This window comes from Somniosus microcephalus, chromosome 27 (assembly GCF_052327205.1).
Source record: "Somniosus microcephalus isolate GS21.2 chromosome 27, FLI_Smic_1.0, whole genome shotgun sequence".
Classification (NCBI taxonomy): domain Eukaryota; kingdom Metazoa; phylum Chordata; class Chondrichthyes; order Squaliformes; family Somniosidae; genus Somniosus; species Somniosus microcephalus.
In genome coordinates, this window is record NC_141013.1 from 9572887 (window position 1) to 9599240 (window position 26354).

The 26354-nt window shown below is 47.1% G+C and overlaps 1 protein-coding gene across 1 annotated transcript in view; it reads left to right on the forward strand.

Annotated features, from left to right (window-relative positions):
* nox5 (NADPH oxidase, EF-hand calcium binding domain 5) overlaps window positions 1-26354 on the forward strand; it is a 77999-nt gene that overhangs the window by 20150 nt on the left and 31495 nt on the right. Inside the window, exons 6-12 of the mRNA XM_085968486.1 lie at window positions 8421-8596; window positions 13622-13804; window positions 14547-14679; window positions 17053-17195; window positions 18454-18612; window positions 23972-24016; window positions 26043-26167. Coding sequence (XP_085824612.1) covers window positions 8421-8596; window positions 13622-13804; window positions 14547-14679; window positions 17053-17195; window positions 18454-18612; window positions 23972-24016; window positions 26043-26167 — 964 coding nt within the window. The remainder of the gene's footprint in view (window positions 1-8420; window positions 8597-13621; window positions 13805-14546; window positions 14680-17052; window positions 17196-18453; window positions 18613-23971; window positions 24017-26042; window positions 26168-26354) is intronic.

Sequence of the window (26354 nt, forward strand, 5' to 3'; positions counted from 1 at the left end):
AGTGAACTTAAAGCTCAAGATTTCTTTTGAAGAAGTTGAATTAACCATTATACAAACATGATGGTTTTACACTGTATCACCAATCGAACCTCTGTAATACTTTATTTATACATTTTGATTTTTTTAATATTCTTGTCAAAGAAACAGATGCAACTGCAGGGGAATGGACTTTTCTCCCATTTTTTCTATCCATTACCTCCATCTAGTACTCCCATTGAGTCAGGTCCAGAGTAAAACTTCATCAATGTCCTTTAATCACAATCTCAGATGAACCTTTACTGTACCAGTGTTACGCCTTCATTAGAGAGGCGGAGAGGCTTAGGGAGGGAACTCCAGAGCTTAGGGCCCAGGCAGCTGAAGGCATGGCCGCCAATGGTGGAGCAATTAAAATCGGGGATGCGCAAGAGGCCAGCATTGGAGGAGCATGGAGATCTCAGAGGGTTGTAGGGCTTGAGGAGGTTACAGAGATAGAGCGGAGCGAGGCCATGGCCTAGCCCCACACTACCTCTCCAGCTCCATTACCCTCTCGAACACTCCGCTCCTCTGATCCTGGCTTTCTATCAATGTCCCCTCCCTTCACCCCACCATTGGAAGCAGAGCCTTCAGTCTCATGGGTCCTACTCTCTAAAACTCCCTCTCTGCACTTCTTTCCACCTTTAAAGATCTTCTCAAAACCCATCTCTTCAGCCAAGCTTTCCACCCCTTTTCCTAATCTCTCTCCTCCTGGCTTGGCTTTCATTCCCTTACCAGACCAGTGAAGCTCATTGGAATGATTTCAGTGTTAAAAGGGCAATATAAATTCAAGTTGGTCTTATTAATATGGTATCAATTATGACAAGTTGTGTGTTGTAGATCAATTTCTATTCCGAATTTAGCTGAGGCTGGCCGAAACTATTTTGCGCAGGACCTTTTCAATTGCATATTGCCCCTGAGTCCAGACTATCTGCTCCACCCAGGCCATTGGTTTGTCCCATTTGAATGTCTTGGACCTGGAGATTTGGGAAAAGCAGTGTTTTACTGTTGCCTCAATGTGGACAAATCCTGAATCAGAACATCAGGACCTGTTAGTATCAGCGACTAGATAAGTTCAATATTAATGGAGACATGTATTCAAAGCTAACAGGGTAGATTTTACTATCATGTGGTACCCCAACCGGCATGAGCTCGTGTTGGAAAATTACAGGCGGCGCACCCTTGATCATCCAACAAGCACTTGCGGTGAGTGAGGATGTGAAAAACCCGCTCTTCTATCTGCCCCTGAGGCGCCATGGTAGGCAGCTTGCGACCCACAAAGACATAAAAGCGTGGATGCTTCTGATTTCAAAAGACTGTTAGATCCGTGGTTCAGTGGATAAATAATCACACGGATGCTGTACATTAACAAATAACAGGTCTTTACTGGAGGAGGGTAATCTCTAGACTGGGGTACAGAGGCATGCGCAAAGCTTATATACCGGTGTGGTCACTGCCGGTACTTACAGTATACAGGAGCTGTAAAAAGTAGTTCTGACTTAAAGGCACATACACTATAATTCCTCCCCTTTTAGATTAATAATAACCCCCTTAATATTCAAACAACAATTACATTTTTACATGTACATTAAATAACAAAAGTCCATTTATAGATTCAGTCTTTGGGCCGGCTTCCTGACCCTTTCGGGATAGCGCCTTTCCAGAGGTTCTTGTTCTTGGTGCAGAGGCGATTCTGACCCCTTTTCATCGGGTAGTTCATCGGGTTCCACTGCTACTGGGTCTGAAGTAGATGCTACCGGTATGTCGGGTTCATCCCCAGGTACTCGAGACATGGGGTTGACGCGTTCCTGTGACGCTAAGATCTGATCGACGTGGCGTCTCACAATGTTCTCCCCGACACCCACTGTGTACATTAATGGCCCCTGCCTTGTACATATCGTTCCGGGTTGCCACTTCTCTGTTCGATAGTCACAGGCCAAGACTGGTTGCCCTACATTGAAGCTCCTTGTCGGCTTCTCATTGATGTGCTGGAATTGTTTGTCCTCAACATTTCTTCGCACATTTGGTCTGAGCAAGTCTAGACGAGATCTCAACCTTCGGTTAAAGAACATCATGGCCGGGGTCTGGTTGGTAACTGCATGTGTCGCGTTTCGGTAGGCTAATAAGAAATTGTCCATCTTATGCTGTAGTGGAATTTCCTCGTCGCACATGGCCTTTATCGCCTTCTTAAAGGTTTGTACAAACCTCTAAGCCAATCCATTGGTGGCTGGATGATACGGGGCGGATGTGTAATGCCTTACCCCATTCCTTTTCATGAATTTTTGGAACTCGTCGGACACAAACTTTGGTCCATTATCAGAGCAGATCTGCTCTGGCAAACCGTTTCTGGCAAATATGGTCCGTAGGACTGCAATCGTTTTCTCTGTAGTGGTTGAAGACATCTTTATCACCTCAGGCCACTTTGACTGAGCATCCACTGCTATTAAGAACATTGAGTCCATGAATGGACCAGCGAAATCAATGTGCACCCATTGCCATGGAGAGGAGGGCCACTCCCATGGGTGTAGAGGGGCATGTGGTGGTGCATTTTGGACCTTCTGGCATCCTAAGCAGCTCTTAGTTAGGTCTTCGATTTGTTGATCGATTCCCGGCCACCACACATAAGCCCTAGCAAGGCTTTTCATTTTCACTCCCCCCAGATGACCTTCATGTAGCTCATTTAGCACTCTCTCCCTTAACTTGGGTGGAATCACCACTCTGGATCCACACATCACTGTCCCCTGGCATACTGACAGCTGTTCTCTTCTGGATGAGAATGCTGGCAACAGTGAGTCACCATGTGTTGGCCATCCCCTCACCGTCAATTCATATACCCGTGACAGCGTCGGATCATTGCGGGTCTCCTTCTCTATATCCACGTTTGTTACTGGCAATCGTTCAATTATCGACGAATAAAATATCTCGATAGGGTCCACTGCTGGTGCTTCCTCCACAGTAGGCAGTGGCAGGCGCGATAGCCCATCAGTGTTCCCATGCTGTTTCGTGCCTTTATATTCTATTTCATATTGATTCACCCCTAGAAACAGGGACCATCTTTGTAACTGCTGTGCAGTCATTACTGGCACGCCCTTCTTAGGATTAAAGATGGAGACAAGTGGTTGGTGGTCAGTCAGCAAGGTGAACTTCTGCCCATGCAGATAGTGGTTGAATTTTTTTACTCCCCATACTAGGCTGAGGGCCTCCCTGTCAATCTGGGCGTAGTTGCGCTCGGCTGAGGTTAGTGACCGAGACGCAAAGGCTACTGGCCTCTCCAACCCGTCTGGGAATTTGTGCGACAGCACCGCTCCAATACCATAGGGTGATGCATCACATGCCAAACGAATTGGTAGTGCTGGGTTGAAATGGGCCAACACCTCTTTTGATGTGTTCAATTCTTTACACTTCTGGAAAGCTCATCTATGTTCGTCATCCCACTTCCATGGTACCCCTGTTTGCAGTAGGGTGTTCAGCGGGTATAATACCGTAGACAAATTTGGTAAGAACTTGTGGTAATAGTTTACCAGCCCGAGGAATGACCTCAGTTGTGACACATTTTCCGGTGCTGGAGCCTTGACTACTGCCTCAATCTTGTCAGGGGACTTATGTAACCCCTCTTCATCGATGACATGGCCGCAATACGAGATCTGTTTCTGGAAAAACTCGCACTTGTGGCGGTTAGCTCGTAGCCCATACTCCTTTAATCTGGTGAGCACCTTCTCTAAGTTAGCGAGGTGATCACCGTCATTTTCGCCCGTGACCAAGATGTCGTCCAAATAACACTGGGTCCCTGGAATCCCTTGCAGGACCTGATCCATCGCCCTTTGCCAGATAGCCGGAGCCAAGGCTACTCCAAACACCAGCCGGTTGTATTGATAGAGACCTTTATGAGTGTTAATCGTAAGGTAATGTTTCGAAGCTTCTTCTACCTCCATTTGCAAGTACGCCTGGGCTAGATCAATTTTGGTGAAGCGTTTACCACCAGATAGCGAGGCGAAAATATCCTCAATATGTGGAAGCGGATATTGCACCGTGTGAAGGACTGGGTTCACTGTCACCTTAAAATCCCCACAGATGCGGACCTTCTTTGGTTCCCCAGGCGTATTACTCAACGACCTCTTCATTACAGGAACGATGGGTGTAGCCCACTCACTCCAGTCCACTTTGGACAGTACTCCTGAATGTTCCAACCCTTCCAGCTCTGCTTCAACAGCTGGTCTGATCGCATAAGGCACTGGTCTGGCCTTCAGAAACTTTGGGCTTGCATTATCCTCTATTTTAATTGTTGCTGTTATTCCTTTTAGTGTTCCTAGTCCCTCCTGGAACACTTCTTTTGCGTCAGTTAGCATTTTTGACAGTCGACCAGGTGTGACGTCGTCATCCTTTTTGGCCTCAACCTTCAGTGCCTGTATGGAATGCCAATCTAATTGTATCTTCCGGATCCATTCACGTCCTAGCAGTGGTGGTCCTCCATTTGGCAATACATATATATCCATTTTAGGTATTTCCTGGCCTTTATATGTCACTTTCACCCTTATTTTCCCTTTGGGGTAGACTTTTTGCCCCGTATACGTCTTCAAGACAATCTCTGTAGCTTTCAAGGGTATGTGTGAAAATAGCTGCTTGTAGTCTCTTTGATTTATGACTGTTAGAGCTGACCCTGTGTCCAATTCCATTTCCACTTGGACTCCGTCTATCTTGAGTGTAACCCAGATAGTCTAGTGATCCTCCATTTCGGTTACATTATGTAGTTTCAGACAACCCAGCTCCTTGCTTCCGGAGTCTGTGTCACTTTTCTGTTCGTCTGAACCACTGTCCATCACCTGGTGTACCTTTTTGTACTTCTCCTGTGGAGATTTCTTACTGTTGGTTTTCTTCCCAGACCTGCAGACTCTTGCTATGTGTCCTGTTTTCCCACACTGTCTGCACACTTGGTCCTTGAACCAACAATCTTTCTGGTCATGTGTTGTTCTGCCGCAGCGATAGCACTTCCCTGTTCCATAGGTCATTTCGTTGGCGCCATATTCTTGCGGTCTCCGTTGTATCTCTGCAGCGCCCCTTGCGGCTGCTTCGTGTGATACTGCCATACTGAAAGCTTTGTCCAGCGTAAGGTCCTTTTCTGATAGAAGCCGTTTCTGGGTTCCTTCACTTTGTAGCCCACACACAAACTTGTCCCTTAACGTATCTGCTAGTCCCGCTCCAAACTGGCAGTATTTCGATAGCTTGCGCAGTTCCGTTAGGTACTCAGCATTGCTTTCGTCTTTGTGTTGGTTCCTTTTATGGAACTTAAATCGTTCTGCTATCAGCAGCGGTGTGGGGTTTAATGATTTCTACTATGCTTTCAAAATTCTTGTTTACCGGCTTCTCTGGGGTTATTAGATTTCGCAGTAACCCATAAGTTTTTGCACCCATGGAATTTAACAGAACCAGTGCTTTATTAGCATCTGGCACTTCATTCGCCCTGCAGTACACCTCAATACGTTCCACATATGTCGCCCAATCTTCGACTTCATTGTCGAACGTAGAGATACTGCCACTCTTCGGCATCCTTGGTTGTTCGTTAACTATCACCAATGGCGCCTCCCGCGCTTCCCCTTCTTCTCCGCTAGCACAAAATGGCGTCTCCCGCGCTTTCCTTCCTTCCCGCGCTCGCCCTTCTTCTCCGCTGCGGCTTCTCAAAATGGCGTCTCCCGCGCTCTTCCTTCTTCTCCGCGGCTCAGTGGCATCTCCTGCGCTCTCCCTGCTTCTCCGCGGCTCAATGGCGCCTCCCGCGCTCTTTCTTCTTCTCCGCGGTTCAATGGCGTCTCCCCTTGCTTCGCCCCGCGGACCCTGATCAGCCCGTGATCCCTAGCTGTGCTCTGCGCGTTCTTCTTTTGATATTTTTCGACACCGCTCAGTCTAGAACCCGGCTGTTTCTTACCCTCTCTCTCTCCGGTTGCTTTATTTTTCCTTGACGCCGCTCGGTGTTCAACCCCCGGCTGCGCCCTGCGCTCTTCCCCCTCTGTCTTACCCCGTCGACACTGCTCGGCTCTCTCTCTGCCGTCGGTCGGCTCCAGCTGCCGCTGCTCGGGAAGGGTCTGCGCTGGACCTGTCGTCGGTCTCTTACTGCTCGTTGTGGCTGGGAAACCAAGCCCGGCTCTCCACAGCCTCCCCAGCGAAGTTGGATCTCTGCCTGACTGCTGGGCGGTTGCTCGTGGTCGACGCCCGTGTTCCTGGCCTTGACTATTTTTTTTTTTCTTTTATGTTGCAGGTAGATTCGAATCGACACTCGTCGCCACTGTTAGATCCGTGGTTCAGTGGATAAATAATCACACGGATGCTGTACATTAACAAATAACAGGTCTTTACTGGAGGAGGGTAATCTCTAGACTGGGGTACAGAGGCATGCGCAAAGCTTATATACCGGTGTGGTCACTGCCGGTAGTACAGTATACAGGAGCTGTAAAAAGTAGTTCTGACTTAAAGGCACATACACTACAAAGACCACTTATCTTATCTTGATAAATACCCTTTGCCGGAGACTGGTGCACCTTTCCATTATCGGCATCAAACACTCGTCGGGCAGGTGCGATACAATTAGATGCACAACTCCGCTCTGTCAGCCCATCCTCCAAAGAGCAGCCCCGACTGCACCTGTAGGACATTTTAACATTTCCTGCCCCAGCCATCCTGTGGCATAACTTTTGAGTGAGATTGGCAATTTGTTGCTAAATTTTGGTAGTTTTGTGCTACGGGTCCATGCCCACTATCAATTCAATTTTATTTGCCATATGTACTAGTACAATGGAATGCTTACTCCCCGTAGGGACACGTCAGCTATTTTTACAGCGCCGTGTTCAGAAAGTCAATTCTTTGGCATCCAGTGGCAGTGGGAGCACGATGTCCCTCAGCCGCTCCGTCTCCTCGTCCCCGCGGCCTCCTCCTCACTGTTGCCGGCTCGGCTCCACGTGTGGTGGCCTGCTTCTCCCGCTCACCCTCTGGCCACCATTCCTGGCTCCCCTCCTCCCAGTCGGACTGCGAGTCGTCGTGGCTGCTGCTGCGTCCCGAAGCGCTGCGCTGCCTCCGCCCGACTCGCCGAACACATCCTCCGGTCGCCGCGGCCTCCACCTCACCGTCGCCGGCTCCACGGTCCGACGGCTCGGGCCTGCTTCTCCCGCTTCCGGTCCGGCCTCTGGCCACCATGCTCGGCTCCCCTCCTCCCAGGAATGCCTTCCCGCTGAGGAGCAGTCGGCCGACGTGCCCTAGCGGGTCAACGTGGCTGCTGCTGCATCTCGATGCGCTGCGCTGCCTCCACCCGACTCGCCGAACACCTCGCTCCAGTTGCGGGAGCGAGCGGCGAGAGCGGGCCGCCCGAAGCAGGGAGAGCACGCTAGTGCCGGACCGTCTCGGGCGCCATCTCGACTCAGGAACTGGATTGATTGATACTGTTATAAATCTCATCATCATCAAGAAACTACTCATGAAATAACACTGGACAGCCAGCTGGTGGCGCCGTCCAAGGAGTATAAATACTCGGGCGTGGGCCCAGCTTTCCAGGGACATTTTGTAAGACAAGGAACTAGTGAAGTACAACTAGACCTCCATGTTCTGAAACAAGTTGATTAAAGCCTTGCTTTATACTCAAACCAAGTGCGTAGTGAGTTTTATTACGTCAGATACCACTTAATATATATATTTAAAGAACCCATACAGTTAGCAGAAAGAGAGGAGACATTGATCCTATTATGGAAGGCTGAATTAAAACCCTAGCGACAAATCTTAACCTGTTGCACCACCCAGTTCCCTTTTCTTCCTCGGTTTTTGCCGGGAAGTTGCTTATCATATGAGCAGAAGACAAATTTATAATTTTGGACCACAGTGTATGATGGAATCATGTTACAGAAAAGAAAGGTTTTACAGAGCAATTTTACACTTGTTACACTCCAGGGACTTGAGCACATAAAGCTAGGCTGACACTCCCAGTGCGGTGCTGAGGGAGTGCTGCACTGTTGGAGGTGCCGTCTTTCGGATGAGACGTTAAACCGAGGCCCCGTCTGCTCTGTCAGGTGGACGTAAAAGATCCCACGGCCACTATTTCAAAGAACAGCAGGGGAGTTAAACCCCGGTGTCCTGGCCAATAGTTATCCCTCAACCAGCATAAGAAAAACAGATTGTCTGGTCATTATCACATTGCTGTGCACAAATTGGCTCACATTACAACAGCGACTCCACTTCAAAAGTACTTCATTGGCTGTAAAGCGCTTTGAGACGTTCAGTAGTTGTGAAAGGCGCTATATAAATGCAAGGCTTTCTTTCTTGCTTTCTTTCTATTCCTTTCCCCTTCTAGCTTCCTCTTAAATGCATCTATGCTGTTCGCCTCAACTATTCCATGTGATAGCGAATTTATTGAGATTTATTTCTTTTTTTTTCAGTGGAATTGACGCAAAATAGTGGGACCTATCAGCTGTGGGAGTACCTCTTTACAACAAGGCCTGGGATTGGTTGGATTTATGGAATGACATCCATTACTGGAGTAATTTTGCAGCTTCTAATCATTTTGATGTTAATCTGTTCAAGCCCGTTTGTTCGCAGGAGTGGACACTTTGAGGTGAAAGAAACTGTAGTTCAGTGTTCTTTAGAATTTAAGTTAATAATCAAGTGTAATGATTTGGTCTCGATACTAGACCACTGAAGCAAGCCAAGTCAAGATTGGAAGGACAGTGCTGGTTGATTTACTATCCACAGTTCCCCATTGCATTAAGGCCATTATTACTTTTCAGATGATGTTTCTTTTAAAAAATATATAGTTCTCAGCATGTGGGCATCACTGGCAAAGCTGGCATTTATTGCCCGCCCCTCGTTGCCCTGAGAAGATGGTTGTGGCCTTCTTCTAGAACAGCTGTAGTCCGTGAGGTGAAGATGCTCCCACAGTGCTGTTAGGTAGGGAGTTTTAGATCTTTGACCCAGCGCCGATGAAGTCTACGAGGCCAGTTAAGAGTCAACCACGTTGGTTTGGGAGTGGAGTTACACATAGGCCAGAAAGGGCATCGGTTGGGTTTTTTAAGAACATAAAAACATAAGAATTAGGAGCAGGAGTTGGCCACACGGCCCCTCGAGCCTGCTCCGCCATTCAATAAGATCATGGCTGATCTTTAACCTCAACTCCACTTTCCCACCCAATCTCCCTATCCCTTAATTCCCCTAGAGTCCAAAAATCTATCGATCTCAGCGTTGAATATAAAATCAACGACTGAGCATTCACAGCCCTCTGGGGTAGAGAATTCCAAAGATTCACCACCCTCTGAGTGAAGAGATTCCTCCTCATCTCAGCCCTAAATGGCCGACCCCTTATCCTGAGACTGTGACCCCTGGTTCTAGACTCTCCAGCCAGGGGGAAACAACCTCTCAGCATCGACCCTGTCAATCCCCCTCCGAATCTTATATGTTTCAATGTGATCACCTCTCATCTAAACTCCAGAGAGTACAGGCCCAATCTACTCAATCTCCCCTCAAAGGACAACCCTCTCATCCCAGAGATCAATCTAGTGAACTACGATAGTCCAACAGTGTCCCGGTGGGATTTGAACTCACGTTCTCTGTATTATTAGCCCAGGCCTTCTGGATTACTAGTCCTGTGAAATAACCACTACACTACATACTGTTCAAGCCACACATTTTGTTTCTCATTTTGCTGAGGAATCACAGTCTTTCCCCCCCCCCCCCAAGTTATTTGCTCCCATTAGTCTCCCCCAGTCATCGATTCAACTTCATCTTCAAGATGGTGGGCAACCTGCTTGCAGGCCTGTCCCAACACTGCTCTGAGCCAGTGCTTAGGAGGTGAGCAACAATAATGGCTCCCGCCCTCCTTTCCTCTCTGGGGAAGCTCCTACCCGTTGGTGATTCTTCCTGCTGAGGAGATATGAAACTGAGCCTTGTTCCCTCCATTCCATTGTGTCATACATTGGAGCATTAACAAAGGGCCCAGGCTCTCCTGTTCAAGCAGTCCCTAATTTGTCTAGTATCATGTGGGTTTAACAAACACACTCTTCCCGCTGGACTTCAACAATAACAGATCACTGCCACTGAACCTACCGATACCCCAGCACTTGTTAAAGAGTCTAGTGAGGACCCTCATTTGAGATTGATTGGAGTACTCATTGTCGAGCACTGACCAAATATAGACGATACTTACTACCCACCAGTGAATCACAAGATAGTAGTTAGGGCAAGTTATTTGTTGTGATAGAAAAACACCAAAATTGTAGAGATGGTTGCAGTCTCTGCCTATCAATCTCGGCCTCCTCCTCGCGGCCCTAAGCCGTCTCCTTTATTCTGCATGCTAGACCTTGGGCTCGATTTTCAGTGTGCCGTGGAGTCGGGATTGGAGGCATGCAGGGGGTTAAATTCCCGAAATCAGGGGTCCCGACCCCATCCTGCCCCCAACCCGCCTCCATGCCAGTTTCAAAGGAGGCGGGTACCCGCCCCGCACTGGGACCCGCCTCCCCGAGGCGGGAAGGGATTAGTGCCAATTAACCTAATCCCTGTTTTGAAGCTTGAACTGTGGGATTCCCGACGGCTCCAAACCACGCCAAGTTGGAGGAGTCGGGCCGTCGGGTTGAAGGGCTTGAAGGGGTCGAGATGTCGGTGTTCAAGTGAGTGATGGGTGCATGAGTGCAAAGGTAAGTGTGTTTGGTGTGTCTAAAGTGATTAAAGAGGTGTAAATTACCTTTTCTTACCTTTTCAGCCTTCCTTCCTTTAGGTTCGGGGAGTCCTTCATCTCACCGGCACAGAAAGCAGAATGGCTGTGAACTGTCAAAAGTGACAGCCTGCAGCTTTCTGTGCAGGAGAGATTTCTAACTGAGTCTGTGTAGAAGGACTCATGTTAGAAGTAAGACTGTCAGTGTTTGACAGCTTCAAACAGCTGTGAAACGCTGATATTTCATCTGTCAAAACGTCTTGACAGATTAAATTTCAGTCTGTGACGTCACCTGTTGCCAGGTGGCCCTTAATTGGCCTGCTGAGCCCACTGGGCGGGTTCAACAAGGTCAATCAAGTTAAAATCGCGTGGATTGGCCGCATCTCGATGGAGGCAGGACTACAACCCCGAAAGTTGTAGTCCCGCCTCCCACCCGACTCCTGAATGAAAATCCAGCCCCTTGTCCCCCTGACACTGCTTGGTTCACCTGCTCAGTCCCTCAAGCTGCACGCTGACATTAGACACTCTGCATGCTGGTGATGTACTCACTTTTTCTCTCTGCATATGTGGTTGCGAGCAGAGCTCGGCAACTGCCTCCTGTCTCTGGGAATGTTTAAGGAACAAATTGAATGGTGTAAATAAGTAGAGAAAACTTTACAATGTTGCTCCCAAACAATAACCCAACCGGCAACAGCTGATCCAGCACTGAACCATGCACCTGGGTATATAATACAGAAAAGTCGTGTCAAATGATTACTGCTGTCTATTAGAGATGCTGATTGTGTTTTGCAAGTTATAAGATGCTGACATTGCAACGGTGTCAGCTTTCTGCCAGATGTTGTAGAACAATGTGAGTTCTAAACAATTTTTATAGAGTGTTTGGTACCACTGAACTGCTGACTTTATTAATAACATATACACATTTTGGTTATTTAAATTTGTTTATGGGATGTGGGCGTCGTTGGCAAGGCCAGCATTTATTGCCCATCCCTAATTGCCCTTGAGAAGGTGGTGGTGAGCCGCCTTCTTCAACCACTGCAGTCCGTGTGCTCCCACAGTGCTGTTAGGGAGGGAGTTCCAGGATTTTGACCCAGTGACGATGAAGGAACGGCGATATACTTCTAAGTCAGGATGGTGTGTGACTTGGAGGAGAACTTGGAGGTGGTGGTGTTCCCATGCGCCTGCTGCCCTTGTCCTTCTAGGTGGAAGAGGTCGCGGGTTTGGGAGGTGCTGCCGAAGAAGCCTTGGCGAGTTGCTGCAGTGCATCTTGTAGATGGTACACACTGCAGCCACAGTGCGCCGGTGGTGGAGGGAGTGAATGTTTAAGGTGGTGGATGGGGTGCCAATCAAGCGGGCTGCTTTTTCTTGGATGGTGTCGAGCTTCTTGAGTGTTGTTGAAGCTGCACTCATCCAGGCAAGTGCAGAGTATTCCATCACACTCCTTACTTGTGCCTTGTAGATGGTGGAAAGGCTTTGGGGAGTCAGGAGGTGAGACACTCGCCGCAGAATACCTAGCCTCTGACCTGCTCTTGTTGCCACAGTATTTATGTGGCTGGTCCAGTTAAGTTTCTGGTCAATGGTGACCCCCAGGATGTTGATGGTGGGGAATTCGGCGATGGTAATGTCGTTAAATGTCAAGGGGCGGTGGTTAAACTCTCACTTGTTGGAGATAGTCATTGCCTGACACTTATGTGGCACAAATGTTACCTGCCACTTATCAGCCCAAGCCTGAACGTCGTCCAGGTCTTGTTGCATGCGGGCATGGACTGCTTCATTATCTGAGGAGTTGTGAATGGCACTGAACACTGTGCAGTCATCAGCGAACATCCCCATTTCTGACCTTATGTTGGAGGGAAAGTCATTGATGAAGCAGCTGAAGATGGTTGGGCCTAGGACACTGCCCTGAGGAACTCCTGCAGCAATGTCCTGGGGCTGTGGTGATTGACCTCCATCCACCACAACCATCTTCCTTCGTGCTAGGTATGACTCCAGCCAGTGGAGAGTTTCCCCCCACCCCCCCCGATTCCCATTGACTTCAATTTTACTAGGGCTCCCTGATGCCACACTCTGTCAAACGCTGTCTTGATGTCAAGGGCTGTCACTCTCACCTCACCTCTGGAATTCAGCTCCTTTGTCCATGTTAGGACCAAGACTGTAATGAGGTCTGGAGCCGAGTGGTCTTGGCGGAACCCAAACTGGGCATCAGTGAGCAGGTTATTGGTGAGTAAGTGCTGCTTGATAGCACTGTCGATGACACCTTCCATCACTTTGCTGATGATTGAAAGTAGACTGATGGGGCGGTAATTGGCCGGATTGGATTTGTCCTGCTTTCGGTGGACAGGACATACCTGGGCAGTTTTCCACTGCCCCCACCACTTCCTGTGGTAAAGCAATCTACGCTCCACCAACCCATTGCTTAAAGAATTTCTCCTGGCTTGTACTCTCAGTGCAGAGTTAAGCATTTACTTACAGGAAATCATAAATAAATATTTTCTTAACAAACTAGAGACAGTGACCCTGATGCATCTGTTGCAGTCTCTGCAGTGACATAATTGTTAGTATAAGAAATTGTCAGTAAAATATTATTGAACTTTCTTAATTTAATTTAATCCAATTAATTCTGATTAACGGACCCCACACTTGTGCTGTTTGGATTCATTATAAAGTAATATCCCAAGCATTTAATTTAAGAATAAATGTCATTTTCAGGCAACAATGCAACTAATCAGCAGATTGAGTGTTGTTGGAGCTGCACTCATCCAGTTTATTGCGATTGCTAGTTTTTGATCAGTATTCACAAGCCATTACTCGTCCTCTGTGTGACCACTTGTAGTCCTGACATAGGCAATAGGTTGCTTGATGTCAAATTGTGTTTAATTGTTTGAACCTCAGAAGTTACTAACCCGCCTCCCCCCACCCCCAAACCCTTTCTTCCAGGTGTTTTACTGGACCCACTTGAGCTATATTTGGTTTTGGGCTCTGTTAATCCTTCACTGCTCCAACTTCTGGAAGTGGTTTGTGGCCTCGGGGTTCTTATTCCTAATGGAAAAAATAGTCGGAATCACGGTATCACGAATTGGTGGCACTCAGATTGTGGAGATCAACTTGCTGCCATCTAAGGTGAGTAATACTTCACACTTCTCAATGAATGAGTGGACAGACAGATAGATAACCCTTTTCTGAAATAGAGCATAGGACCACTGCCCCTTGATTTATATCCTCATCTGCTACTCTTTTCAACCTGGTTAGTGCATGATAGTATGGGACCTGAAACTTCATCTAGGTTTCTCTAGATGGATGGCTAGATAGATATCTTCAGACCAGTGTTGGGACAGGCCTGGGAGCAGGCTGCCTGCCTTCTTAAAGTTGAAGCTGAATTGATGACATGGGGAGACTGGTGGGAGCCACCTGTACAACCTCTCTCCTACACCTGCTTGGGTTAGAGTGCAAAATGCGAAGCACCTTGGGACATTTTTCCACCTTAAAACATATAGCACAAAGGAAGACGATTGTTGGAGGCCAATCATCTCAGCCCCAGGGCATCGCTGCAGGAGTTCCTCAGGGCAGTGTCCTAGGCTCAACCATCTTCCCCCTAGCACTGCCCCAGCAATGATTTTCCTGTCCCACCCTCTGGCGAGACATCACCAAGAGCCAGCAAAGAAAAATCCAGATTAGGTTGGCCACGGGAAATTCACTGAGGTCGGTAGTGGAAAGTTGGGCAAGTGCCACATTAACCCAGAGTGATACTAGCATCAAGAACAATCCCAGTCCTGGTGTGTGATGTTTTGGAGTGTGACAAGTAGACACTAGAGGCAGAAAATGTGTATGAAATTGTAACGAAAATATCTTTCTTAATATTCAGGTAACCCATCTAGTTATCAAGAGAGCGCCATTCTTCCACTACAAGCCAGGAGACTATGTGTACGTCAACATCCCAGTGATAGCCAAGTATGAGTGGCATCCATTCACAATCAGCAGTGCTCCAGAGCAGCAAGGTATGATATGAGAATGGGTTGTGCTTTACTTATGCTATGATGGTAGGTCAAGGAAGTTGGGATGGACTTCTTTGGAAAAGAGAAGGCTTCAAGGTGACCTTAAGTGACATTTTCAAGGTTATGAAGAGAGCTGACAAAAGTTGATCACGGCAACCTGTTCACTGTGACGAAGGGTTCAAATACCTGGGGATACAAGATATAGGATAAGAGTAAGGATGTATGTCAGGTGGAAGGTCTTGCCCAGAGGATGATAGACTGTGGAATAATTTGCCAGGAAAGGCCAATGAAGTAGACAATATGTGGATTCAAGAGGCTATTGGATGTGTTTTTGGAGAGAGAAAAGATTGAAGGGTCCAATGAGGAGCAGGTAGATTGAACTGACCTGTGAAACAGGCCCATGGGGCCAAATACCTTTTCCCGTTCCAAAAAGGCCTCATGCTCCAAAGTACATCTTATACCAATTACTCTCCTATCTTGTACTCAACCCGTTACAAAATACTGACACATGAGCTGTATTCAGGAGCTGTATATTATTTGTTCAGGAGACACACAGTTTGTTTAAGGAAGGTACACTCTTCTGTAATACAGTAGCAAAATATTACGGATGCTGGAAATCTGAAATAACAACAGAAAATGCTGGAAACACTCAGCAGGCCAGGCAGCATCTGTGGAGAGAGAAACAGAGTTAACGTTTCAGGTCGATGACCCTTCGTCAGAACTGGAAAAAGCTGGAGATGTAAGAGACAAACGGAAATCCCGTCGGAGAGAAGAGCAGAACTTCTTCAAGGTGGGCATTCCTAGAGGAGAGGTGGCAGTGAACCAAACACGAATACAATAGCAAAATACTGCGGATACTGGAAACTGCTCTTCTCTCCAACGGGATTTCCATTTGTCTCTTACACTCTTCTGTGTCTAGTCTATCTACCTGACGTGCTGAATAAATTAAACCCCTCCATCGCCAAGCTAAAAGTAGTGCTGAGTTTTAATTTTTTGGTGTATACTTTACATTAAGTTCTTTTCTAAAAAAACATTTCCTTGCTAATTTTCTCTGCCTAATTTTTCTGCCTTTCATTTATCTCATAAAGCCCTTGACTTGTTCCACCCACAATACGATGGACAATGGACCATTATTCACACATGAGTTTTGATGGTTTGTTGGGTCGCTATTCAGTCGCAGGGTACATCATCATTGTTCAGCATCTGTCCTCACCCAATGCCCATTTCTAACAGGTGACACCGAGTAACATTCAGGGTGGACTCTTGATCGATTGTCTTCTGCCTCACCCAGTAGTTGAGCCTCTTCCACCATCGCAGCTGAGGTCAATTAACTTAGGGCAAAACATAGATTGAAACTGGGATCTTCTTGGTCTGTTTGGCTCAGGTATTCCCTGTGGAAATATAGAAGGATTTCCGTAATGCCACAGTGATCTGCTAAGATCTGTCATACTGACTGACCATCATAACCCTGCTGGTCCTCACCTCAAGATAATTTGTTCGCCCCCCCCCCCCCCAGTTGTGTCCCCCTTATCTCCTAGAGGTGCGGTTCTGTGGGCTTTGATTGCACTATGGTAGACAGTGAATGTTAGAAGACTTGTTGTTTCGTATTGTGGGAAAAGCTTCTAATGGGATGTCTAGTTCGATTCTCCATTCAATGGCCTCCTGAGATGCCGAGTGGAGAAATGAGGTGCCTCCCGCAACAGATCTCAGTGGGCAGGTTGATGTGACGTGTTCCATGGTCTGGGACTCGTGGCCACAGTCGCACTTCGGGTCGCCCCTCATCTTCCACTTGTGGAGCAGGTGGCTGCAGCTTCCGTACTCTGTGTGGATTGGGTTGAGCGCTTCTGTCTTCGAGGGAGGTCGAGAGAGAATAACAGGCTATTCAACCACAGGGGGAAATCCTAGCCAAGCACAAGCCTGTTCTCACTTGATCTTCACGCACTTTCCAACAGGGGTCAGTAGATAGCAGGAACCCTCCCTTCTCTCGCCCAGAATACTGAACGCAATTGTACTTCCCTTATTGCCATTCGGATGAGATCTGCCAACTCAGAGATTCAACATTGTGTCTGTACGTTTATCAGCTGAGCGGTTGAGAGAGCCACGGCTTAAAGCTCTGCTTTTTATATTTTTAATCGGTGTCAAAATAACTATTACAACTAAGTAAAGAGTGACCAGCCAACTGGATCTCTCCATTCCCAGTCTAAGAGAAGACATGACAATGCAGCAGAATGGTGAGTTTCTGACGGCTCGCCCACCTAACGCTAAACCATGTGTGAAGAGCGACATCTAGTAGCAGACATTTGTGACTGTTTATTGAATCACACCAGTTGCCAGAAAGATGATGTTTGTGATGCTTGCAATTATTTTAATCGGCAGATACTATTTGGCTTCATATCAGGTCCCTTGGCCAGTGGACCAACCAACTATATGAATTCTTCCGACAACCTGAGCTACTGGACAATGAATCAAAGCGGCTGACAAAAAACCTGAGGAACAAGAAACACCAGAAGTGTGCTCAGGTCTGCCCTCCTGTTTGTGTTGTTTTTCAGTGAACTTGTTCCTCGCCATAACCCCGGTTTTATAAGAACACAATAAATAGGAGCAGGAGTCGGCCATTCGGCCCCTCGAGCCTGCTCCGCCATTCAATAAGATCATGGCTGATCAGATCTTGGCCTCAACTCCACTTCCCGAAGAAATGAGTTCTTATTAACAAGTTTAAGCTATTTTCCAAAGTTGGCAATTTTCCATCTTTCTATGATTCATGTAGCTAGCTCCCATTTTGGCTCGTGCTTGGTAAGAGCCCGACTTGAGATTTAAATGTTGCAACCCTATGATTACTGCTGCCATTGTATCCACTAACAATGCGCTGAAACCTTCCCAGGGTAATCAAACCAAGTCCATTGAGCCAAAACCTGTACCTGCCAGTTATTGCAACTCTTAACCCCACCTGGATGTGTTCAAGTTGTTAGTGCTATGCCTGTAAGAAATGGCCTTATATCCTGCAGGAAAGGACATTGTTCAACGAATTGGAACATCAACCTGTCACTCTTGAGCCAAGCATTTCCCTGTCCCTCTGACTCCCGTTAAGACTCTTCCCAATGTCCTTCCTGCCCCAGGCCAGATATCTGAAGTGGAAAATGCTTGGAAAGTTCTGAGAAAACAATCCTAGAGAAAAATTCCTGAATTTACAACTGATACAAATTCCAAGAGCATTTCTAGTGAATTTACACGGTAGAGTAGCACTTCTATTCAAATCACATGGTGCATTACATCTTCCGTTCAAATCACTTCTGCTCAAGTTTCGTGGATCGATAGCGGGGGTCTACCATCTGCAGTGCCCACGAGATATCCCTGGAGAACCATAAAGAATGTTAAGTGATGTTAAGTTTTCAGCTATTCCTGCCCCCAATGTGTTCCTAGGCAGCAACATAGTGAGGAATTGAGATGACGCTGATAAATTGCTTGAGCTTCAGACTCACGGAGTTTGTGTGCTAGTGTCAAACAGGTGAAAGCGAGTTGGCAGCCTGTTTTCCATTGACTTCAATGGAAATAAAAATCAGGAGAGATGTAACAATCTGTTTTATAATAAGTCAAGACCTACCCCATACTTTATGGCACCATCTCAACACCCAGTGTTTGCCTGGTAACATGTTATTAAGACTGCGTGCTAGCCAGTATTGAGCGCATTCCTAGTTATCTGCTATCCTTACAGTTGACACTCATTCCTTCCTACACTACGTAGCTACGGTTCTTTTGTTGTTTTTTTGCTATCTCTAGGAGCACTTGTTTAACTCGGCGGCCTCTAACGATTCCATAGCCACCAACAAAGACGACACAGTGGAGCTAACATCATATAAATCGTGCAGACACTGCCAGAGTGAACCCTTGGAGGTCAACATCAAACTGGATGGTACAGATGGCCCTCAGCTCAGGGAGGTATGAACCAGACCAAGCTATAGAAAGATATGTTGATGGGGTGAGATGAAGCAGGGTGGGAGGAGGCTGATGTGGAGCATTAACACCGGCACGGACCTGTTGGGCCAAATGGCCTGTTTCTGTGCTGTAAATACTATATAATAAATAACTTAGAAAATCTAAGTCATAGAATCGTTCTTGTTGTACGACATGAATCTTGTCATTCATGTGGAAATGACTTATGAAATAATACTGGGCGGCCTGCTGGTGGCGCTGTCCAGGGAGAGTATAAATACTCGGGTATGGGCCCAGCTTGCTCAGGACATTCTTTAACAGGAACTAGTGAAGGACACAACTAGATCTCCATGTTGAAAAACAGTTGATTAAAGCCGTGTTTAATACTCAGACCAAGTGCCTCGTAGTTTTCTTACGTCATTGTTCTTCTCCAATAACTCTCCAATGCATTCTTGAAGATGAATAATGAATATGCAACTAAAAAGTTCTTCTACAGGCCCCAGAAGAATATTTTTATGCCTCTACCAATATGGTGGGCATCGCACTTCCGGCTCGTAATAAGCGCCGCTTCCTGCCCACCCCATTGGGGGCTTAAGTGCCTGTTTAGCGCCCAAAAAAATGGGCATGGCGTCATCTAATTTTTTAGGCCAAAATATTTGTGTAAGAATGCTACTTGTAATATTGAATATGCTGGTATAAAGGAGCATGCTTATCATCCTTAAATAAATATTTATAAACTTGCCAGAATGCTATCGGCTACTGTTTTGAATGCCCCACTCTTAACTCTGGTGGTAAAGCTCATTATTTGTGTAACTAATGGTTTTTGGCATTTTAGCTGATAGCAGTTTTACTTATTAATCAACTATCGGCACATGAACTCATTGTTACACACCAGGTCACTGAGGCACTGCAGTTATTTAAGTACTTTAAGATGAAAAGGTAAAAAAAAAACCCCACAGATGTTGGAGAGCTGAAGTCAGATAGAAAATGCTGGAAATGCACCTTGGTTCAAGTCAACATTTGAAAGAGGAAGATAGGTTAATGTTCGGAGTGGGACCCATCATCAAAACTGGCGCTGCCGGGCTGGAGAAACACCTCTATGGGACTGACAAAAACGAGAGGGGCGGATAGGGGAGCGGCGGGGGCGGTGTGGGGCAGGGCGGGGCGGGCTGGTGCAACAGTAGGGGTCAACCCTACCCGGACAACTCTTGCTCACTGTGTAGAGACTCATGTGGGAGAGTGCACATCTAAAGGTTGGGTAAGGAAAGGGTCAGGATAACTGTGATAACCGCAATCTCCATAACCAAATAGGTGTTTTGTTTGCTCTCTAGATGTGGGAGACATTGGCAAGGCAGTGTTTATTGCCCATACCTTGGTGTCATATTTGACTCTGAAATGAGCTTCCGACCACATATCCGCAACATAATAAAAACCGCCTATTTCCATCTCTGTAACATCGCCCGTCTCCGCCCTTGCCTCAGCTCATCCACTGCTGAAACCCTCATCCATGCCTTTGTTACCTCCAGACTTGACTATTCCAACACACTCCTGGCGGGCCTCCCACATTCTACCCTACGTAAACTTCAGCTCATCCAAAACTCGGCTGCCCGTCTCCTAACTCGCACCAAGTCCCGTTCGCCCATCACCCCTGTGCTCGCTGACCTACATTGGCTCCCAGTTTAGCAGCGCCTCGATTTCAAAATTCTCATCCTTGTTTTCAAATCTCTCCATGGCCTCGCCCCTCCCTATCTCTGTAATCTCCTCCAGCCCCACAACCCCCCGAGATATCTGTGCTCCTCTAATTCTGCCCTCTTGAGGATCCCTGATTATAATCGCTGAACCTTTGGTGGCCGTGCCTTCTGTTGCCTGGGCCCTAAGCTCTGGAATTCCCTGCCTAAACCTCTCCGCCTCGCTACCTCTCTTTCCTCCTTTAAGACGCTCCTTAAAACCTACCTCTTTGACCAAGCTTTTGGTCACCTGCCCTAATTTCTCCTTATGTGGCTCAGTGTCAAATTTGTTGTCTTAAAATACTCCTGTGCCGCGCCTTGGGACATTTTACTACGTTAAAGGTGCTATATAAATACAAGTTGTTGTTGTTGAATGAGGTAGTGGACCTTCGCCTTGAACTTCTGCAGTGCTTGTGGTGATGGTGCTCCAACAATGGTGTTTGGTAGGGAATTCTAGGACTTCGAGCCAGCAATGATGAAGGAGTGGGGATGTGTGTTCAAGGCCGCATGGTGTGTGACTTGGAGGGGAACTTGGAGGTGATGGTATTCCCATCATGTTGCTGCTCATTGGCAGAGGTTGCAGGGCTGGGCGGTGATGTTGAAGCAAGCTTAGCTACGGTGCATCTTGTAGCTAGTACATACTGCAGCCACAGTGCATTCATGATGAAGGGGTAAGTATTGAGGTCAGTGGCAGGGGGCCGATTAAGTAGACTACTCCCTTGTCAAATTTCTCTCCAAGGGTTTATGTTGGGTGAAGTCAGCAGGGTATCAGATTTAGAAGCGTATCTTAGGGAATGGAGTGAGTCGGGGGGGGAGTGGAATCGAGCTGCAACATAGCAACTTAACGGTGGAGATGTCACGACATAGGCGTCAGAACATCATGTGACAGAGAAAGAAAAAGAAAGACTTGCATTTACATAGCGCCTTTCACAACCACCGGGTGCCCCAAAGCGCTTTACAGCCAATTAAGTAATTTTTGGAGTGTAGCCACTGTTGTAATGTAGGAAACGCAGCAGCCAATCTGCGCACAGCAAGCTCCCACAAACAGCAATGTGATAATGACCGGATAATCTGTTTTTAGTGATGTTGATTGAGGGATACATATTGGCCAGGACACCGGGGAGAACTCCCCCTGCTCCTCTTCGAAATAGTGGCCGTGGGATCTTTTACGTCCACCAGAGAGGGCAGACAGGGCCTCGGTTTAACGTTATCATCCGAAAGACGGCACCTCCGACAGTGCGGCACTCCCTCGGCACTGCGCCGGAGTGTCAGTCTAGATTTTTGTGCTCAAGTCTCTGATGGGGGCAGCATCTGTCCTGTAAATGGCTGTTTTTCTTTTCTTCATTATTGTTGCAGGTTGCAAATAATATATACAATTTTTTAGAAAATAATTAAACTGGAATGCGGAGATGCCAGTGGCTTCAGAGGAGTTGTTTGTTGATGAATTTGAAGATCTCCTGTTACATTTATTAGCCCTGTAGCAAAGCAACTTTATCTCCAACTGCACACTGTTCTTGCTTCGATTGCCATGAGGAACTAATTTCAATCCTGCATATTAATTATCATTCCTTATCTCCGCTGCATTTTCAATTTTATTTTCTCCCCTTTTGCTCTACTTGCATTACATGCGATTCCCTTCCGCACCTGTCATCCTGGAGTTGTCCACAAGGTGATGCACAAGACCAGCCTTGAGATGACTCAAAGAAATAAAGAACTTGCATTTTCTGTCGCATCTGTTGCAACCTCAGCGCATCCCCAAAGCGCTTTACAGCCAGTGAAGTACTTCTTGAAGTGTACTCACTGTTGCAATGTAGGGAACGCGGCAGCCATTTTTGCGCACAGCAAGCTCCCACAAACAGCAATTTGATGATAACAACAGCAAATGCTGGAAACACTCAGCAGGTCAGGCAGCATCGAGGAGAGCGAAACAGGGTCAACGTTTCGGGTCGAACCCGTCGTCAGATTAAGCAGTTTGATTTATCAGCAATGTGATAATGACCAGATCATCTGTTTTTAGTCATGTTGGCTGAGGGACAAATATTGGCCCAGGACAGCGGGGAGAACTCCCCCTGCTTTTCTTCAAATGGTGTCATGGGATCTTTTATGTCCACCTGAGAGAGCAGACGGGGCCTTTTTTAATCATTTTCTTTTGAACGCTTTTGCTTATTAGTTATAAAAATATTGGCGATGCGAAAAGAGGCTGTTTGACTGGACGGATAGTGGGAGGCAGGAGGACACGGGATGAAACCTCCGGGACCCCTATCCCCAGTGGTTTAGTGGATAATTATCACCCAGTGTGATACTGAACCACAGAGACCGGGCAGGTCCCAGGTACAAACCCTGCTCTGTGTTGAATTAATGTGCTCCAGTTGATCTCAGCGCCCCAGAGCTAGAGAGCTGAATCCACCTCCCAACCCCCAGTCCTGATTGCTGTGCAGTGACTGCTGCTGGATGGGCAATAGATTGGGAGATGGGGAAGTGCAACGAGACCTGGGTGTCCTTGTGCACCAGTCGCTGAAGGTAAGCATGCAGGTGCAGCAGGCGGTTAAGAAGGCAAACGGTATGCTGGCCTTCATAGCGAGAGGATTCGAGTACAGGAGCAAGGATGTCTTGCTGCAGTTGTACAGGGCTGTGGTGAGACCACACCTTGAGTATTGTGTGCAGTTTTGGTCGCCTTGTCTGAGGAAGGATGTTCTTGCCATGGAGCGAGTGCAGCAAAGATTCACCAGGCTGATACCTGGGATGGCAGGAATGACGTATGAGGAGAGATTGGGTCGATTGGGCTTATATTCACAGAATCACAGAAACCCCACAGTGCAGATAGAGGCCATTTCGGCCCATCGAGCCTGCACCGACACATATCCCACCCGATCCCCGTAACCCCTACACCAACACATATCCCACCCTATCCCCGTAACCCCACGTATTTAATCCCCCTAACACTAAGGGTCAATTTATCATAGCCAATCAACCTAACCCGCACATCTTTGGACTATTCGCTGGAGTTTAGAAGAATGAGAGGGGATCTCATTGAAACTTATAAAATTCTAACAGGACTAGACAGACTAGGTGCAGGAAGGATGTTCCCGATGGCGGGGGAGTCCAGAACCAGGGGTCACAGTCTAAGGATAAGGGGTAAGCCATTTAGGACAGAGATGAGGAGGAATTTCTTCACCCAGAGAGTGGTGAACCTGTGGAATTCTCTACCACAAAAGGCAGTTGAGGCCAATTCATTAAATATATTCAAGAAGGAGTTAGATATATTTCTTAAGGCTAAAGGGATCAAGGGATATGGGGAGAAGGCAGGGACAGGGTACTGAATTTGGATGATCAGCCATGATCTCATTAAATGGCAGAGCAGGCTCGAGGGGCCGAATGGCCTACTCCTGCTCCTATCTTCTATGTTTCTATGTGCACACGTGGAGATAACAGATAGGGTCAGGACCAGCCCTGGCTCTGACACCCTCTTGGCTCACATGTCCACTCTGTTTTGGAAGGCTGCTGACACCCATGGACTCAGCACCTTCAGGGAAGGAGGGGAGAAAATTGGAGCCGGTTAAAGGAGCCGAGCTGAATATACAATAATGACAGCTGCCTGTTATCACCAACTCAGTCATGCTTACTCTTTTTTTTTTAAGGTCTCTACAAAACTGAGTGAGAATCATCAATACTGCAACATTAAGGTAAAAAAAAGTTTCTAACATTAAAAATAGATTTTTTTAATGCATTTATGTAGCGCATTATCACATCTTTCAGGGACAGAAAACTACTTCATCAGATACAATAAATTACTTTCAAGAATTGTCGCTGCTGTCATGTACGTGAACATGCGGGCAGTTTTTGCACACAGCAAGATCCAACAATCAACAATGACCAGTTGATTTTTTTTTTAGGTTAAAGGAATAATGTTGACCAGGATACCAGGGGAATTCTCTGCTCTGCTTTATGTTATGCCATGGGATCTTTAACATCCAGCCGAACCAACAGAAAAGCCAGGCAGAGATTTGGTTTGACATTTCACCCAAAGGACAGCACCTCTGACAAAGCGGCACTCCCGCAATACGGCACTAAAGTGTCAGCATAGGTTATGTGGTCAAGTCCTGGAGTGGGGCTGAATCCTAAACCTTTTGACTCGGAGGCAAGAGTGTTGTGCGCCAAAGTGATACTATGGGCTGGATTTTCTCAATGGGGAGCTTTTGGAGGCGGGACTCCCACTTGTCGGGTTTTAGTCCCGCCTCCATCGACTTGTGGCCAACCCACACTATTTTCCCTTGATTGACCTTGTTACGCCCGCCCAGCGGGCTCAGCAGGCCAATGAAGGGAAAGCCGGTTACTGGTGACGTCAGCGAGTGACGTTTCATCTGTCAAGATCTTTTGACAGATGAAATGTCTTCGTTTGACGGCTCTGTGAAGCTGTCAAACACTGACAATCTGTCCTCTAAGTTGAGTCCTTCCACTCAGGCTCACTTGATCTTTCCTGAGCAGAAAGCAGAGGCTGCAGCTTTTGACAGTTCAGCGGCCATTCTGCTTTCTGTGCCAGTGAGCTGAGGGACTCCCGAGACCTGAAGGGAGGAAGCCTGCAGGAAGAAGTAAAGGTAAGTAAAACTTATTAAAACACTTTACACACACCTCACACACTTACCTCTCCACACATGCACCCATTACTCACCTGCACACCAGACATCTCGGCCCCTCTGACCCCCGCAGACCGACGGCCCGCCTCGCTGACCCTGGCGAGGTTCGGAGCCGTCGGGAAGTCCACACTTCAGGGCTCAAAATAGGGATTCTCCAAAAAACTGCCTGTTAACTACCTGTTAACAGTCGGGTCGGGTGCCCACCGCCTGGGAAGATGGCACGGAGGCAGGTTGGGGGCGGGATGGGTACCCGCCCCCAGATTCTGCCATTTTCCCGGCAGTCCCGCCTCCTTTCCCACCTCCCCAGGGCTGGCAAAATTCCCCCCTACGATACGATGCTAATGGCTTTGTCTGTTGCTCATTTGTGACGGTAAAGTTTTGGAAACATTTACTAATTCAAGGCCCCTTGAATAAGCTTGACCTTCGAGGCAATAATCTTGGGGTTTTTTGAGGTTGGTTTATACCATGTACAAAATATTATACGTTATGCATAAATATGAAGTTATACATGAATAGTCAGTGATACTGCTGTGTGATCAGTAGACTCAAGTTAATGTACATCACATTAGTAAATCAGATGTGTGGGCTTTGGATGAGGAAGAATCAGGGTTGGCGATGATGCTTTTCACAATCTAAGAACCTGCTGACATATTGTCAAGGCTCGCACACGAAGAATGTCAACTTGGATGAGGTACCAGAAAGGAACCTGGTTCCCATAGACACGAACCCTAAGCAGGAAGCCAACAGCTGTAGGAGAGGAGGGGAATGTGAGAAAATTGCGGAGAAATTAAAATTTTGAAAAAATACTGTAATGCCTTAATAGCGTGCTCCTGTGACCTCGCAAACTATCCATTGTCCAACTTCATACCTTGTTAAAAGGTGAAGAAGTGTGGTAGAACATTGAAATGCTCCCCAAATTCCAACTTACATACCTTAGGGATCTGAAAATGTCACATTGAAGCCAGACAAATAGTTTGAGTATATCTTGTTCCTCTTTAAAAGGAATAATGCAGTTTTCGGATCTTTTTCTGTTTAAAAGCATGTCCATTAATGAATGTTTTGTGCTCCTTGCCAGTGCTACATTGATGGCCCATATGGGACGGCAACCAGGACAATCTTCACCTCCGAGCACGCAGTGCTGATTGGAGCTGGCATTGGTATCACTCCATTTGCTTCCATTTTGCAAAGCATCATGTACAGGTGAGTTTATACCTCAAGCAACAATATAAGGAGCAAATATAACATTGGGCCGTATTTTCCGATTGGAGGTTTCCCGCGTGCGGAGGCCTCTGATCTGGAAAAAATTTATGGACTTACCTGAGGGCTCCCGAGGTCCGGACACTTCCGCTCCTGGGCCTCTCCAACTCCAAATGTGCAGGGCCCGCGT